This window comes from Sceloporus undulatus, chromosome 5, assembly GCF_019175285.1.
Source record: "Sceloporus undulatus isolate JIND9_A2432 ecotype Alabama chromosome 5, SceUnd_v1.1, whole genome shotgun sequence".
NCBI lineage: Eukaryota > Metazoa > Chordata > Lepidosauria > Squamata > Phrynosomatidae > Sceloporus > Sceloporus undulatus.
Window position 1 is genome coordinate 11630069 of NC_056526.1, and position 18206 is coordinate 11648274.

Below are 18206 nucleotides of genomic sequence, written 5' to 3' on the forward strand. Positions count from 1 at the left end.
CCAGTTATAACACAGGGTTGGAAAACATCAAGCCTGTGATATATCACTGTATGGTCCCCTCATGATCACAGAAATAAATTCCAACAGGTGACAAAATATGAAATAATTGGAAACAGAGATATATTAACACTAAACTGACTATTATTTCAGCTCATGTGATCTTGAAATCCATATCAGATTTTTTGTTAATGACCAGCTCAGGTGGAAATGTTTTTTCTGGACTACAACTCCAATAGTCCTCCTGCCAGCATGTCCATTCCAAATGTCCCTCAGTTCCTACTGGCCATAATGTCTAGTGGAGTCTTTGAGATGTAGTCCAAAATAACAGTTCCAGATCTTGAGTAGCCAGCTGTGAGAGAGCACATGGCTTCTAAATCTTTTAACAGTTGGTATAGAAGAAGGAATTTCAATGGTCGTTGCTTGTCACAATCTGTTCTTCTATACAGTGGTGCTGTTCTCTGGATACACTGGAGGGTTTTTCATATTTGTGTGTAAGTGTATTAACTCCAGATAGGTAGCACAGCAATGAAAATTATATGCAAACAAAGCCAACAGCATGGAGCAGTATAATCCTGATTAGCTGTGGCCTTCCCTATCATGGCACATGTCTGATACATTTTTCAATTCCCCCGTCTCTTCATTCCTGAAATCAATTGTGAAAAGTTTGCTAAAGATATGAAGAACTGGAGACCACCAACTGCCTGCCAATTAGTCAATCTATTTATAATTGCTGTGGGCTGCTCATATTTTGGGATCTTTGTTCTTAAATACTAAAAACTTTGGGGGGAAATTCAGAGAGGTTGTTTATCCTGGACTCACCCATCCAGTATTTCCACTGGATGTCTCTGGAAGCTGTAGTTCAAAAAGCAGCTTTTCCAACTTTGGGTACAATCCATTAATCCTGCAAATGCAGTTTGGGATTATGTATGTAGGAAGTCATACTAAGTGGCCATTATCAAGTCTTTTCCTCCATTCTGGCCTGAGCTACGTGCACAATGCACTTACTAGTTATACTGTGATGTGTTTAGATACTCCTCTTAATAAGGAGCCTGTCCAGACTGCTCTTAAAAACAAACCCAGCAGAAAGAACATGCTTCTGCAGCTTCTCCAGCACAGTTACATTTGTTAGGAGTGCAAACCACTTTGCAGATTTCCCATAGTTTCCAGGAATTATGCATAAACTTTGTTGGGGACTGTCTTCAAATTTATATGTATTTAAGAAAAGATGGGGAGGGGGTCAAAACAAATAGAGCAGCAAAGCAGATGGGCAACAACTTACAAGAAAGATAAAAGCTTGAGGAAAATGGGAAAGTAACATATACTATTTTGCTTTATCAGCTACTATGAAAAAATGAAATTTTATGGAATAATAATAGCATAGAACAACCTGTTTTCCACCTGTGCATTCAATTATTAAAATAAAAGATGTTACTAGATGTTTATGTTTATAAGTGACCATAAGACCAGTCTTTACTTCATACACCACTTTGCTCTATTGGGTAGACTCCTCCTAATTTGTCAAACTGTAAGGCCACATTCCTATAATTAATGGACCTAAAACATACTGGACCAATAATTAATGGAACAAAAACCCTATCATACTGAAAGTCCTTATTAAAGCTAACAAAATATTAGAAAACGTACCGGTTCCAATGAACTTTGCCTTCCAATGCTTGCATCTCACCAAGAATAGCAAGGAGGAGAGAAGATTTGCCACAACCAACCTGTCCCACAATCATTGTCATTTGGCCTAGAACAGAAAAACAAATGAAAAAAAATGACCCATTGATGCATTCCAAAGAGAAAGTGGACGAATACGCAACTACTGTAATTGCACTGAGGTATGTTGGATGTTGCACTAATATCTGGAGGCCTGCACTCTGGCCATCCTGCCATAAAACATCCAGAGACTATAGGATAAATAATGCTGAAAGAAATATGGTTGAATGTGGAGGGCTATTGATCCTACCTGTTGGGATTCTGATATCAATATTGGACAATGTGGCTAAACCACTTCCCCATGAGAAGTACCCATTGGTTACCTGCAATGTAGAATACCATACATTAGAATTGCGAACAAATAATTACAGCTTCTGCACTGGATTTAATACAGATACACACATGAACCTCTTTAAAAATATGTTGAGACTCAGTTTGTGGGAATGGAACATGGAATTTCATGAGAGCTAGAATACAAAGGAGGAACAAATTGCATTTCACATTAAACATTGCTTTCTAACCTCCTTAACACTATCACAAAATACTTAATAACTCTCATTTCCCAGAATGCAAAACAAGAGTGGAGCATTATACCAACCTTGGATCATGAAAGACATTGTATACTACAGACCCCACTTAAGAAGCCAAGGATAAAGCAAAATCTAATAATACCTCCAGGCTGAGAAACTGTCCTTCAAAGGAATGGCACCCACCCAGGACTGGGCAAACACTACTTGCCTGCATGCATGGATGATTCAACAACAGTACATCTCTCTTATCTAGATTAGGTTTTCCAACAATTCACTGATTCAAGGATGGGCACATGTGGCCTTCCAGGTGTTTCAGGAATAAAATCCCCATAATCCTTTACCATTGGCTATGCTGGTTAGCCTTCTGGGAGTTGTAGGCTTAAACCTATCTGGAGGGGCACAGCTGCTCATCTCTGCATTAACTGATCACACAGAGGTAAAGAAAGATGGAAGTAAAAAACCAACAACACAAGGCACCTTGATAGCACAGTCATCAATGTCAGCATGACGGGATGGTATCCTTAATGACTGCTCATAGCTGTCGAGTTGGTATCGCAATGGCTGCTTCCGATTTATGGCTTTGGGGTGCTAAGCATGATGACCGCAAAGGGGGAGGAGAAAAAAAATAACTTTATTTCCTTAATGATTAACCAGCAAACCCCAAAATTACATGCATTATTCCTAGAGTCAGATAACCTTATCCTTCCAGTTTGTAATTAATCTGGGAAATAACAGCAATCTGAATTGACAAATAAATGTGAGCTGAATCCTCAACAAATAAATGCAGCTTTCCTGAATTCAATACAACCCAGCACAGCCTAGATCCTGGAAGCAATTTGTTACAAATAACTAGTTACCTCTGATTAGTTTTCCATTAAATAAACGGTACAACTATATTTCACTCTCTCTCTCCCACACACACACACAAAACAGACACACACACACAAGAGAGAGAGAGAGAGAGAGAGAGAGAGAGAGAAATAGAAATTGTTATGTTAGTCTATTTCCATCTAAAAAGAAGGGTGTGTGTGTAAAACCAGGATACTGGTTGTGGAACAAAGAGTAGGGTCAGATTTCTATGGAAGGAAGTGATCTTTGGGATCCATTAACTGAGGGGCCATTCACACTACCTTTTAAACCGGTTTTGAAATCGATTCTTCCATGTGAAGTTTATATTGGGCCCGATTCTGTCACAATCCATGTCGAGGCTTGCACAAGGAAATGCCCCTTACTGTGGGTTATCAGGAATCGGGCTAAAATCCGTCTTTTCTGAAAAGACCTGGGTTCCGCGAAATATAAACTTGCCCTCGATCATGATCGGGGCAAATTCAGGGAGGGATTAAGGTCAGAGGGTGGGCAGAGGTCAGGGCATTCCCTCCCCTCTTCTGAGGGGAGGGGGAGGAGGAAAGAGCCGAAGGAAAAAGGGGGATCTGGATGCAAAGGGTGACAGGAGGCAAAAAGGGGGTGACTGACGGGGTCAATTCAGGGCAGGGCAGGGCACTACAGCAAGGGAAGCCTCTGCTATCTGGCAGAGACCTTTTTCCTTTGGACTTTATTTTTTTTAAATTATTTTTGGCTGTCTATGCGCATATTCTTTCCTTTGGAGTGACTGCTGCAATGCGAATGAATGTTACAATTCGAATGTAATGTTGCAACTTGGCAAATTGATACAGCTTTTGCTACTATCTCTAAGGAATTCAGGGGTAGCCTCTTTTTTCCTTTGGATGACTGCTGCGATGCAAATGAATGTTACAATTCAAATGTAATGCTTCTCTTTCCAATTAGGCAAATTGGCAAATTGATACAGCTTTTCCTACTGTCTCTAAAGAATTCAGGAGTAGCCTAGGGAAAGAAAAAAAATGCATCCTTTTCTGGCATTCCGAGGTGAGGAATTAATGTTGTTGTTGTTGTTGTTGTTGTTGTTGTTGTTACCTGTGTATGAGGCATTCTGGGGTGCCAAGGGAGTGGGATACAGGCTACAGAGATGGCACTAGCTTGCATTTTGGGGTTGAAAATGGGGCCAAGGGTAGATCATAACCTACAACACTGACCCAAATGCCCACAAAACACACATACAGACACACACACCAGAGGTTTTTAAATTTGACAAGTGGTGCCTGGTCCTTTAAAAAAAAAGGAGGGGTGGAAAGCACACTTCTGATGCGCCAATCAGTGCTGGAAACGTCACCTATGACCATCGCGGAACTAACTTTGATTGACAACCAGGCACTTTCACCTTAAACCCGAATTCTCCAAGAGGGCATTTGTGTTAAAATGCCCCTGACTGGTAGTCAGCACTTGCTTCCAGAGATATTTGGGAGGGGCCCCCCTGAATTTGACCAGTTCGTTCCAGAGCAATGCCGCCAGTGTGAATGAGGCCTGAGATTTCATTTATCACAAGGTAGCCCTAAAACCAGCAACCAAAGGATAGGCACAGTAAGAGAAAACCAACAGTTTAGACTGTCCCTTGCTTTGTAGATAGGAACAAAGTGTTTCAGGTGAAACCTACTTGTTCAAGGGCACTATCATGAAAGGACAACTTTCTTCTAGGAGTAAGAAATGAATTTGGCCTCTCAGTACAAAAAGACAGTGAAATAGCTTCATTGCATTTTTAGCCCTCCCATCCGCATCACTACCATACAACCTCCTAGAGCCTGCAGAGCTAGAGCTTGTGGAAAATATTCTGGGAGTTGTAATCCAAACAACTTTATTTTCTACTATGTGCCAGGTCCACCACTAAACACCTTGCAATATCTCACAGATGAAAACTAGAACATGTGTAGCCAAGGAACATCAGAGCATGGTCAAGATGGCAAAAGTTATTAATGAGGAAGAACACACAAGCCAGGAGAGGCTGCAGCAGTTTGAGTTTGACTAACTCTACTGGGAAGGGCGATGTTTTGCCCTTCTCACTTTTCCCACTGCTGAGTTAACTGAGTGCAAAACACTTTTGCACTTTTAACTCAATTTGCAGCAATTTAGGTTAAGCTGTGGACAAAGAGTGAATATGGGAGGAAGGGAGAAATCAGGTAGTTGGAGGGTGTATAATAAAGCTCTAGAGTCTGGACTGTCTTTTTCATTGACTTTTCCCCCTTGCTCCCTACTCTGAGCAGTTGCAAGCAGCTAGGTCTAGCAAATGTTTTAATTTCCCAGAATGCCCCCAAAGCAATGTCACTCTGGGTAGTAGTACCAGCAGCCCCATGCTGCTTAGAGAAGTGTCACTGTCTCTTGATAACCCCATGGTGGAGCACTGGCAGGCTGCACCAGAAATCACTTTGCCCAAACCTGGAACAAGCTTGCTATCAGTGTTACATTTCTCCAGAATAGATTTTATTTGTTTGTTTATTTATTTCCAGGATTCCAGGATAGATGTGGAAACAATTTCCAATAATATAGCATCCTTCCCCATTGCACTTCTATCTTCACTATAAGGAGCCCCATTTATTTAAATGTGCATGTACTATTCCACTGCAATTAGTGTACACTTTTGATAGCCAAGTTTAAAAAGTGATGTAGCCAACTGATCATTAGTATGCTTAGAGAAGAGTTTTATATGTGGATTCTGTTCTAAAGAGAGAGATAAAGTGCTTACAATTCCTGGATGCTTCTCACATGTCTCATATGTTAAGGCAGCATCTCCATTTCTCCAGCTATCATCTCCAATCTCATCACTTATGAGAAATTCATTCAGTTTTTGTACACTAGAAACAGAGAGAAGGGGAAGTAGTTACTATTCATCACAGTTCATTGCACAGTTGTTGAATAACTACTAAAACCCTGAATGGCAGCCGCCCCAGTCTACTGTCCTGGTCCTATACATGTTTCATGGTATAATAATGGATGCCAGCATGTTAAACAATTAATCAAATGGCCAAAGTCCTCCTGGACTGTTCCACCTCATACTAAATGTGGCAAAAGTAAAATCACATGCTTTCCAAGAAGATCCAATCATTTACAAAAGGAAATGTTCTAGCCTACCCATCTTCCTAACATTCTACTTTTCTTTCTGTAGGATTAATGGCTTCTCATAGCTGTCCAGTTGTTATTTCAGTGACTGCTTCTGATTTATGGCTTTGGAGTGCTAAGCATGTTGAGAACAAGGGGAAAGAAAGAAAAGAAGCTTTCTTTCCTTCGTGATTAACCAGCGAAGGCCAAAATTATATAAATTGCTCCTGTGATCAGACAACCTCACCCTTCCAATCTGTAATTAATATGGGAAATTAAAGCAATTTGACTTAACAAAGTAAATGTGAGCTGGATCTCTAACAAACAAATCCAGCTTTCTTGAATTCACTGTGACATAGTATAGGCTAGATCTTCCTTATAGAAAAGAATATTCAGATGCAATTTTCCATCACCTGCAGTCTGAGTTTGTATAGTCTTGAAACAAACGATAGACAAATTCTTCTCTGGGGAAAGAAGTATTCCTCACCCAGATCAGGAAGATGGACACACAGCATGACATTCTTAAGAAGATGGAAAATGAAGTACAGGAATCATCTTGGGAATTCCTGGGGGTCCTCCTGACCACAATCACTGGAAGCAATCTGGGGTTCCCCTGCTGGAGATCCCCAGGGCATCACCAAAGAAGGAGCAATGAAACCACATCCACTGTATTTCCAAAATCACAAGGAAGTGGAATGAGACATTCATACCCAAAGTGATTACTAAACCATAGAGGGATAGGGGTCATTAAACAATTATTTCCAGTAGGAAAGAAACAAATTTCTCAGTGACCCACCAGCAGTATAGCACAGCAGAGTAGGGTCTCTTCTTCTGTAGGCCTGCCATTCGCAGATGGCCCTGTCCCATTTTCTCCAATGGCAGTATATGAACACAGCCACACCTATGCACTCACACATATATCACACTACCATTGGAAATAACAGGACTTGAGGTCCCGCAGATTTTTCTATCTGGAACAGAACCCCTGCAGATACAAAGAGCCGACTGTACATCACTAGGAGAGCCACAACATCATACAATAAGGACCAAGTAAATATGGGACTAACACAGTGCAATGTGGTATAACCATGCCATGTTATAACAGTTCCAAAACTGATTCCTATTGTTGGTTGTGCTACATTAAAAACACAACATTCTTTGTCTAAGTTCCAGATACTCATCTAAGTTCAAGCGGAGCTGATCAAGCATCCACGAATGCAGATTTTAAGATTGTTGGGAATGGTGAGAAAGGCCAGTCAATGCTCATTTATATTCATTTCCAGGATGGCCAACTTTGGGGGCTATAATGGTTTCTTTGCAACTGAGGCAAGTAAGCATTACACACTGCCAAGATTGGTCTTTCTGAGCCAAGAAATGTGAAACTTGGCAATAACTTACATGATAAGCTAATTATGGAGTAAGCTTCTCACATACTCTTGGGGATATTTATATTAACAAGAGTTGAGAATTCCATTTTTAGTAGCCTCCAGTGGTACACTCAGGATTTTATGGGGTTTATTTAGCACTGCAGCAAGGCTATTGCACACAATGAAATTAAGGAGGTTGGCATGGCACAAGCATGTAAGCACTTAATGACCTTGGGATCAGAGCACTTAATTCTATAATTTGATGGATGATAATAGGAGAAAGAGTGGCTAAGGAGGCATTATCCTATGACCTTTTCACTTGGAAATTGATTTGGCTGTAAGAGGAAACAGAGCCCCTAAACAGCTGAGATTTGTCTTGGCAAATATAGGTTCTTTGGAATGGCTTAAACAGAAAAAACAAGATAGGCATGATCTCCTGGTAGTGTAAATGTGCTAAATATAGCACAGAAAGAGTCTAAGCGTTTAAAGAAAGGAAAGGTGTTTTGTTTTGTTTTTAAACTGAAATGTTTTTTGGTCATTGAAAAGAACAATTCCAAGTTTAGGATCTCTCTCCAGCTGGCCTTGAAAATACAATACAAGTATATACTATGCCACTTGCGTTGTAGCTCGAAAAGTATTTCAGATTTCTGAATTCCGGATAAGGGCTACTCAACCTGTATTGATAAAAATCACACACCTGATGATGGCCTTCACAGCAAATCTAACAACAGTGGAGAGTAAGAACAGCGGAGTGACCAGAATATGGAATAGCGACAGAGATGCAAATGCCTGGGCTGTATTTAACGGCTCCTTTTCTGAATACGTGTAGGTCACAAAGGTCTGTCATAGGAGAAAGAGAAGGTTACTGGAAGCACATGTTGATTTGGACAAAACAAAACTCGAGATAAAATAGCTGTTGCACAATTGCAGCTGTTTTATTCTTAGAGAGTCATAAAAATTGTCTCAAAATTTCTGTCATATTTTCAGCTTTTCAAACATTTTCATATCTATTGAATCTCAATGGATGATCTTGTATACCCTCTCTTCAGGAATTGTGGACATAAACTGGAGTGAGAATCAGAATACACACTGCAAGGAATATCCGAACGGGACTGGTGTTCTTTCTGGTCATAAACATCAAATTCACTTGCAGAAAACATACAGCGCTATATAAATAAAGTATAATAATAATAATAAACACTGTGCATTCAGTCAGCAATAATATTTTTCTCCTGGGTGGAACATAAAACAGCGCTGGACAGGATGATAGGGAAGTAATATAATATAATCCTTATAATATAATCCTTATAAGGATTATGAGCAGTTTTCCATTCCAGCCCACAAGAACAACATAAGCAAAAATTTTACATTCCCACATGGAACTGAGCATGCAACCTGGGAAATTGTTGCAAAGAACTGAACATGGTGGGAAAATGTCCCACTTGGCCTTCTCCACATCACTTCACACTATTTCACGTGTGTGTGTGTGTGTGTGTGTGTGTACACCAATATCACAACATCTCAGGGCAGCATACAAGTATGATAAGCATAATACAATGGGCACTGTATCTGCTGGGATTTGGTTCCATGATGCCCAGGAGAATACCAAAATCCATGGATGCTTAAGTCCCATTACATATAGTGGCATAGAGAAATGATGTCTCTTATATAAAATGGTAAAAACAAGGTTTGCTTTTGGAATTTATATATTTTTTGAATATTTGCAAGCCATGGATGCTTGAATCCAGGGACAAAGAATCTGAGCATATCAAGGGCCAACTGTAATAATAATAATAATAATAATAATAATAATAATAATAATAATAAATTAAATAAGTTGACAAGTTAAGAACAAATTAAAAAGGTAAAAAACTTTAAAACTGTGTGTATAAATATTTGGGAGTGAATCAGTAAGGCCCTGAAAATATTAGTGAATAGTTGTGTTTTTATTTGGCACCTAAACAAAGCCAGCATTGGTGCTGATCATGCCTCCAAGGAGAGGGCATTCCACATCAGAGAAAGCCTTAACCCTCATCCTCCCACTGGTGGAATGTAGAAAAGGGTCTCTCCAGAGACCTCAGTCCTTGAGCAGGCGTACATAGGGAGAGACTCATAAAATACTGAGGTCTCAAGCCATTTAGGGCTTTAAGTGTCATTACAAGCATCTTGAATTCGGGCTGCGATTCTTTTCAGATTGGCATTATAAGATGGCAATTTCCGAGATATCTTCAAGAGCAGCCCCACACAGAGTGCGCTGCAGTAGTCTAATTGGGAGGTTACCAGTATGGGAACTATGTAGCTAGACTATTTTGTTTGCTTCTGCCTTGTGGCTGTAGCCTTATCCATTACTACAATGCAACCCCCAGTAGTTTCCCATTCCTATTTTAAGAGCTTCTAGTGTCTCATAGCATGCCAGGGGTTTGGGGACAATTGCAATGGCCATCCTACACCTCCTCAAATCCTATTTTGTTTCATGAAAACAACCCCTTTCAAAAGAGTTCTTACCGCGAGAACAGCTGCAATTGGTATAGCTGCATTCATAAAAACTGTGGAAAGAAGCACACCAAGATGTATCAGATTTTAGGCACTAGTGTGAACTTTTGCCTTAATAGGCTTTCCTTTTCAGAATTTAATGTACCAACCAGCCCTTAACAGGCAATTAAAGAAAGCTTTTCATGTCAAACAACCAAAAACAAAACCCTTGGAAATACAGTTTGTGTATTTTATTGAGCTGGAAAATGTATTCCCACAGGAATTGTAGGGCTGTATCACAGTTAAAATATAGTTCCGGGTGTGTATGTGTGGGAATTATTTAATTTAGCAAGGTTATGTCCCCCTTAATCCCAGGGTGGTCCTTAAACAAATAAATTTTCAATTATCAGACATCCATAGATACTGTCTCTGTAATTAATAGTGTAAACAAACTGATGTCACCAAGTTCAATAAGGAAGTTTAGAGAACTATTAAGAGTGCTGTTGTCACGCTTGTCCCAGAGTATGAGAAAGGGAAAAAGAGGTCAGAAGAGCAATTTTGTTGGATCATTTTTCCCTTTAGTCCAGTTACATAAACTTGCAAGTCTCACAAAGATTCCCCCCCCCCCATCTTACCAGGAAGTATCTAAAGTTGAAGAAGAGAATAAAGAACTACTGAAAGGATGTTCCTTGTTGTTGTTGTGTGCCTTCAAGTCCTTTCCGACATATGTCAACCCTAAGGTAAACTTATCACAGGGTTTTCCTGGCAAGATTTGTTCAGAGGGGGTTTGCGTTTGCAGAGGCTGAGAGAGTATGACTTGCCCAGGGTCACCCAGTGAGTTTCCATGGTCGAACAAGAACCTGAACCCTGATCTACAGAATTCAACACTCAAACCACTGCACCCAACTGGCTCTCTTATTTGGGAGAATATGACCTGCATTGCATGTGATTGCTCTGTGTGTTCATATAGAGAAGGAAATGAATCCTGGGAATGAGCAAACGGTGAAAGATGATACCCCCTTTATAGCCTTGAGATCTTCCTCTCAATCTATAGGCACTGAAATGGGGTGGAGTCAGTAGCCATTTGTTGTAGAATTTGAGGGGCGACATGTATGAGCAATACTGGAAAATATAGGGTTTTTTGCATCTTTATACGTGTTAAGCTTTCCCACCTTAAATAAGGGGATATCCCTTGCAATAAGGGTCACTTTGCAGTAAAGCAACTCTACTCTTTGATGGACTGGAAAGTTTCAGGGGGTCACATAAATGTTCTCCACTTTTTTAAACCTGATCTATTTTAGTGCTTTTATTTACGATATGATGATATTTTATTTTCATTACTATTATGGAGAATTTTTTTTTCCTTTTTTTCTTTTGGCCTACTACTGCTTTTATTGCTGAGCCTTCTCAGTTCTGCATGTTTCACTCACTTGTGGTGTGTGTGTGTGTGTGTATATATATATATATATAGAGAGAGAGAGAGAGAGAGAGAGTGTAAACCTCTCTGAGCTTGTCTTTTGATAAAGAATAGAGAGGTATAGATTATTAAATAAATTAATTAAATAAGGTCTAAAAATCAAGATGCCATATGGGATTTCAATTACTTACTGGAGAGAGATGTGTAAAGAGCAAAGGTTTTGAGACTGGTGAGTTCCTTCAGTCGTGTATCTTCTACACTTCTACAGAATATATGCTCCCAAGCATACAGCTTTAACAGTTTGATGCCTTTCAGTATCTCATTGGTTTTCTTCAGCCGTTCTGTAGAATAATCCTTTTTCCATTAAAAAGGAGATAGAGAAAAATGCATTAGATTGCACATAAAAATAATCAAAGGAAGAATACAAAAGGACCTCTTAGAAACTATCTTTCCAGCCTTTAAATCTGTAGAGAAAGTTACCTATTTTTGAAATTTTTTCCATGCAGCTCAGGTTGTGAAATGAGTGCTAATGCAAATGGTCTTATTCATGCATTCAAGAAGATAAAGGTTCATTTTAGACAAGCTTCCATTTCAGGTCATATAATCTGATTCTAGTTTTTAAGGCAAGCACTGTCATAGTTTGCCAATTCCAAAATCATGCCAAGCTGCAGACAGAAACCAAAGCCACAAGGAAAGGGAATGAGGGACTGCTGCCCCCCCCCCCCAATATTCCAAACTGTGGTTTGAGAAAACATGTGAATTCAGTTGATGCCATCACTATTTTTTTTAAATGTTAAGAACCATTTTTCTCTTCATTGAAAAATGTAATTATCCAGACGTGTAAATACACAACAATTCTCCAGAATTTCCAGCAACTGGTTCAACAGTATTTACCCTCTGTATATTTTAAAATATTATTTCTGAGGTTTTACATAAATGGCATGACTTTCCATGGTAATTCATGGTATTTAGATTGTTCTGACTCCAGTTTTTATGGACCCAGTGTACATTAAATGAAGTTAAATAATGATGCTAAGCAGCATCTACTCTTAACATGAACTACTTGAAGATCTCATGCTATCAATTGGTTTACAAATATAGTACAATCCCTGTATCCATGTAACTGGTACCCATAGTTTTACTTAACCATGCCCCACCAAAAATACATTCTGCCTAAGCATTTTCTGGTCCTTCATTGCAATTCTTTATGCTTCCAGTAGAAATTGACCATAGAGTCATGCTAGAAGAACCTAGAAGTGTTCTCTCTAAAAATCTCTAGGTCCTCTAGTGCAACTCTATTGTCTGCTTCTTCAGTTAGTCATTCATTTCAATGGGATTCACTATTATCTGCGGTTTCACTTTTCCATGGTAAGTCCAGGAACATATCCTCCATGGATATGGAGCGGCGCCATACAGTATCATAAGCAAAGAAGGTGGAACCATCGGCCTAGAACTTCAGCAATTCCATTCTGGTCACCATCTGCTCTAACCATACAGTTGTCATGTTGGAGGGAGTGACTTACAAGCGTACTCTTCTGAGCCTCAGCCAACTTGGTCGCTATGAAATACTGTATTGGAGCCAATAGCACAATGACAGCAGCTCCAACCAAGGCACTCTGTCCAAGAAGGTTGTAGAGCAGAATGACACCCATGATGATCTACAAAAAAAGGAGGAAGACATAGAGATGTGTTGTGAAATGTTGCCAGCACAAGCCTGTAGACCTGAATTTCAAGGTGGCTTCACCTGTTAGGGCAGGAGTCAGGAACATTTGGCCCTTCAGATGTTTCAGAGCACAACTCCCATTGTCCCTTGATATTGACTATGGAATTTATTACAAGAACTTCTTGGAGTTCAAGTCCAAAACATTCAGAGGGTGTTGTGCATTCCTGTGTTCGGGGTTGTACTTGAATCTGGATGCCAAAATCAAACTATGCTTGCAGAACATACACCTCTGAAGGGTGTGCACATATCTAGGGTATAAAGACACATACACACACACACATCTTGCATATAACTTTCTGAAGAACTGGTGGTGGTGGTGAAAATGATAATGATACCGATTTTGATGAATGAATTCAGGAGAATTTATGCAGCTCCAGAGAATTTATGCAGTGTCCTGCTTTGTGTTTCCTCTACCCATGGCATTCTCTCTATAGAACTTCCCTACCTGGCCACAGCTCTTAACAAAGTCTTAAAATTAAAGGGTTGTGGGTTGTTGTTGTTTTCATTTAAAAGATAACGGTGGTCATTCCTTGTTATGGAGTCCAACGTTGCTTATTGTTTTAATATATTTTGTTGACTTGCTTTTGACTGTGAATGTTACATTTCATTGAATTTGGGTTTTTTAAAAAAAGTTATTGCTAGACTCCCCATCTTGGGAGTCTGGTAAAAGAAAGAATAAATTAGTATAAAACATTTGCTGAAATCTGATTTATTGAGACCAATAAGGTCCTGGTTTTCCCTTCTATTTTCATTCTACCTCAACTGAAAAGTTTGGAGAAGGAAACATTCTTTAAACCAGATACAATAATTTTATTCAAGAAGCCCTTGCATTATAAAGATGCATAAACTGTTCCCTTGCTGCCATGACAAGAGTAGATGAGAAGCCAGTAGATGTCAAGTGGGCCCCAGAAGGTTAAGGTTGCAGGTTATAAAACCAACTTCTGCCAGTATTCCAGCCATTTTGAAAAAGTCACCTGGTTGCTTCTTGCAGGCCCTTAAGCCCTGTTTTTCAACTGTGAACACCCCATTTCTATTTATAACTGATCATTATATGAACAGTACAACATCCAGAATGTTTTCTTTTTCTCTCCTCATCCTATCTTCATTTTTGTGCAATACACTGGATTTTGGCATATGTCATGTGCCATTATCAGTGATGGCTGGTATCTTCCGCCTCAGTAGAATCAGCTCTGGGTTTTAGTCTGAACTTTAAAGAAGCCATCCAAGTTGCTGAACTCTAACCCCAAAATAAATTTAGCACCTTGGATAACTCCTTAGAGTCTTTTGAACTTTAAGTGCACTAAAAGAAAGCTGGGAAAGCTCTGACCTCTCAGATCTTTTGGATTACAACCCCCCTAATCCCTTCCCATGGGCCACATTACTTGGTGCTTCTAAGTGTTTAAGCTCCACACATCTGGCAAGTGATCTCTGTACTATAAACTAAAATGGCTAAATGTTACACTTGCCAATGGGCTGAGCACTTCCATAGTGAGTTTCACATGCTATAGTCATAACATAATGTATGAGCAGTACAGGTTGAGTCTCCCTTATCCAGAATACCAAAATCCAAAATACTCCAAAATCCAAAACTGTCCACATGGGTAGATGGGACAGTGACATCTTTGCTTTCTGGTGGTTCAATTTTTTCAAGTGCAAAATTATTTTTAAATTATTATGTATTAAATTACCTTCAGGGTATGTGTATAAGGCGTACATGAAAAATAAATGAATTTCATGTTTAGATTTGGGTCCCATCTTCAAGATATGTCATTATGTATCTGCAAATATTCCAAAATTCAAAATAACCCCCCCAAACACTTCTGATACCAAGTATTTTAGGTAAGGGATACTCATCCAGTATTCTCTCCTTGTGAGCCTCCCCCTCCCCCAACCGCCACTCAGTTTGCTTGTTCATTTTATACTATCTCTTTCATATCAGCAGCAGCTAGTGGAGGAGTTCAGAAAATCACATTATTCCTTTATAGCTCATGGGCAGTTTTCTACACATTGGTGGTGGTGGTAGTTCCCATGGTACATATCATGTGAGGTCTCATTCCCTGCTATTTGACCTGGGATTAAATGTGGAACTAAACCCGTTGTGCATGACTTCAGTTATAGACCTTAGGGCTGTCTTCAAAGACATACTATTCTTTAAGACCTGGTTATTTAAGAGATATGCATGACTTTTTATACACCCCCCCCCAATGAAGTGAATGTATTTGTTGTGTCTTCCAAAAAGTAGTCCCTTACTTCCATGCTCTACCTGAACGGGCATAGCCCATAGGTTGGGACACAGGAACAAGAACCACATGAGCTGATTTGTTTCGATGGCAACCAAATTATTGATCTGCCCCAGTGTCATCTCTCCCATTGATAAGTTGGATGTGGAAAGTCGCAGGATTTTATTATAGATCATTGCCTGAAGAAAAAAAAGCAAGTATACAATCAGCAAGTACAAATTCTGGGCACAAATGCAACATTTTGCACAGGAAATACTGATACCTGCACAGGAAATATAATAAAATAAAATAAATAATAATAAAACTGTATTTATACCCCACCTCTCTTTCAGTTAAAGTTGAGGCAGCTTACAGTTAAAACATCCATACAAACCTCATGTCCCAATAATTCCCACCCACCCCTAAAACACCAATTAAACAATTAACTATTAAAATCACACATTAAAATTAACCAAAAAAACCCCACAATATTATTCTACACAAAATGTGCAAATTGTGCATGGAATAAGTCCCCAACAACATTTTCTGCACAAGAAACAGCATTTTCTATGCAGAAAATATTATAAATAATAAAAATATAGCTAATAATATGTCATTTGGAAACTGACTGGAATAAGCTTTTATGGTGTGTGATGGTCTTTTTAAAGTTTGCATGTTGTCTTTTAACAAATATTACATTTATTTATTTAGCCACTTTTCTCCACACATAGGATGCAAGAGGGCTTACAACCATTTAAAAGCACAGCACAATGAAACATCTATTAATATAAGAGTTAAAACACAAAGCAGATTTCTATTTTAAAGACAAGTTTAAAAATAGAAGTAAAAAGTAACTTAAAAAAACCCTTTTAAAATATTTTTATCACAATCCAAGAATCCCCATACAAGTGGCTCCACTCTCCACCACAAGCCTTTACACATTATAGTAGAAATATGCACTGAAGACTACCAAAGAGTGATTAGTTAAAGCAAGCCAAACAATTAATGGAGTATGTTCATTCTAGTATGTAAACATTTTTATCAGATCTATGTGGCTCTGTCTTTTATCCTACTCCAGCTTTGCTTGTGATTTTCTATAAAGAACAAATGAAGCAAAGCATAAAGGTCTCATCAGATTTCATAGTGTGCAGTTTAATGAAGTAACACCTTTACTCACCAGTAAAGCTCCTCGTAAATTGATGCCTGTTTCTATAGTAACATAGTAGGAGGCCTGGAGAAATGTCCTTTGCAGGATGAGGGCCAGAAAAAGCAGAACGGCCAGGACATAATTGGTTTTGAGAAAATCGCTAGAGGTGAGATATGGATCTGTAGGATTCTTAGGAAGAAAAGGACAGAGATAATTTCAGAGAATTTCTGAAGCTCATTATCAAGAGGGAGAAAAATATGATTAAAGAAATCTCTGGAGGAATCCTCACATACTTTTCATATCTGCAAATGCTTTAGCGACTTTGAGGGGCAGGTAGTTGACCTGTTTCATGTTAAATCAATGCAGGGGTCTCCATTACTTGTCAAAAAAGTTAATTTTTCTGGACTCTAGGACCCACACATTCTCGGTATCCAGCCTTTTAGGACTATCACAACAGCTAGAAAAGCAGTACAGTCAGCTCTCCATAGCCATGTTTTATTTATCTGCTGATTCAAGCATCTACTGCTTGAAAATATTTAAAATATATTCAAATTCAAAAAAGCAGAGATTTATTTTGCCATTTTATATCAGAGATACCATTTTACTATGCCACTTTATATAATGGGACTTGAGCATCCATGGATTTTGGTATCCATTTTGGTCCTGGAACCAAATCTCAGTGGATACCAAGGGCCCACTGTATTTTAGCAACAGGGCCAGCTCTAGTTATTTGGCCACCCTAGGCGAGAAATATTTTGGCACTCCCTGTCCTGTTGCCCCTCGTAATTATTTTTCCCCTTGATTTCTGCTGTTTCGTTTGTTAAAGCTAAACTTAGGTTCCAATCTCTCGTCATAGTATTGAGAATTAGTCAAAAAGCCAATTAGGTTTTTACAGGTTAAAGACTTTTTTATCGCTGTGACATTAAAGCAATAAAGGTTTGGTCTTTTTAATGGTAATTTGAGATCAGTTTTAATTACTTAAACTTAAAACCAATACTGTACAAGTAAAAAAAGCCATTTATAGAACATAAATGTATTTCACTACTATTTAAACTGTGTTTGAAAACTATAAAATCATTTTTGACATAAGTTTAAAGTATTTTTTTTTATATTATGAGAGTAAAATAAGTCCATGTACTAAGCAGGGTAGGGTAGGTTAAGTTAGACTAAGTAGGTGAGATGACTAGGTTGGTTACAATTGTGTCTTGCTCTCTATTTAACAAATGTTCTTTGCATTATTTTATTTTATAGGTTGGAGTGTTTAGTCAATATAAGTAGTTTATCTCCTTTTGTTAAAGTTTTAATCTTCTCCTTGTATTGTCTCTGTAGCCTAGTTTATTGCCTTTTACTACACTTGATCTTAGCCAAAAGGCCAAGAAGCAGCCTTTGAAGGGCTGTCATACTGAGGATGGAGCAAGCTTGTTCTCTGCTGTTCCAGAAACTAGGACCAAAAGCAATGGATGCCAACTACAGGAAAAGAAATTCCACCTCAACACTAGGAAGAACTTCCTTACAATAAGAGTTGTTCAATAGTGGAACACACTCCTTCTTTGGAGGTTTTCAAACAGAGACTTGAATGGCAATGTTGTGCAACCCAATGCACAGCTATCTATCTATCTATCTATCTATCTATCTATCTATCTATCTATCTATCTATCTATCTATCT

General features: G+C 38.8%; 1 protein-coding gene across 6 annotated transcripts in view; it reads right to left on the bottom strand.

Moving 5' to 3' along the window:
* ABCC9 (ATP binding cassette subfamily C member 9) overlaps positions 1 to 18206 on the bottom strand; it is a 136017-nt gene that overhangs the window by 114827 nt on the left and 2984 nt on the right. For all 6 annotated transcript variants that reach the window (XM_042469862.1, XM_042469868.1, XM_042469866.1 and 3 more), the window contains exons 3-12: positions 16570 to 16728; positions 15437 to 15592; positions 12974 to 13108; positions 11642 to 11804; positions 10067 to 10107; positions 8259 to 8401; positions 5842 to 5950; positions 2727 to 2837; positions 1970 to 2042; positions 1645 to 1750 (exon numbers count right to left, since the gene is read on the bottom strand). In XM_042469862.1, the coding sequence (XP_042325796.1) occupies positions 1645 to 1750; positions 1970 to 2042; positions 2727 to 2837; positions 5842 to 5950; positions 8259 to 8401; positions 10067 to 10107; positions 11642 to 11804; positions 12974 to 13108; positions 15437 to 15592; positions 16570 to 16728 (1196 nt within the window). The remainder of the gene's footprint in view (positions 1 to 1644; positions 1751 to 1969; positions 2043 to 2726; positions 2838 to 5841; positions 5951 to 8258; positions 8402 to 10066; positions 10108 to 11641; positions 11805 to 12973; positions 13109 to 15436; positions 15593 to 16569; positions 16729 to 18206) is intronic.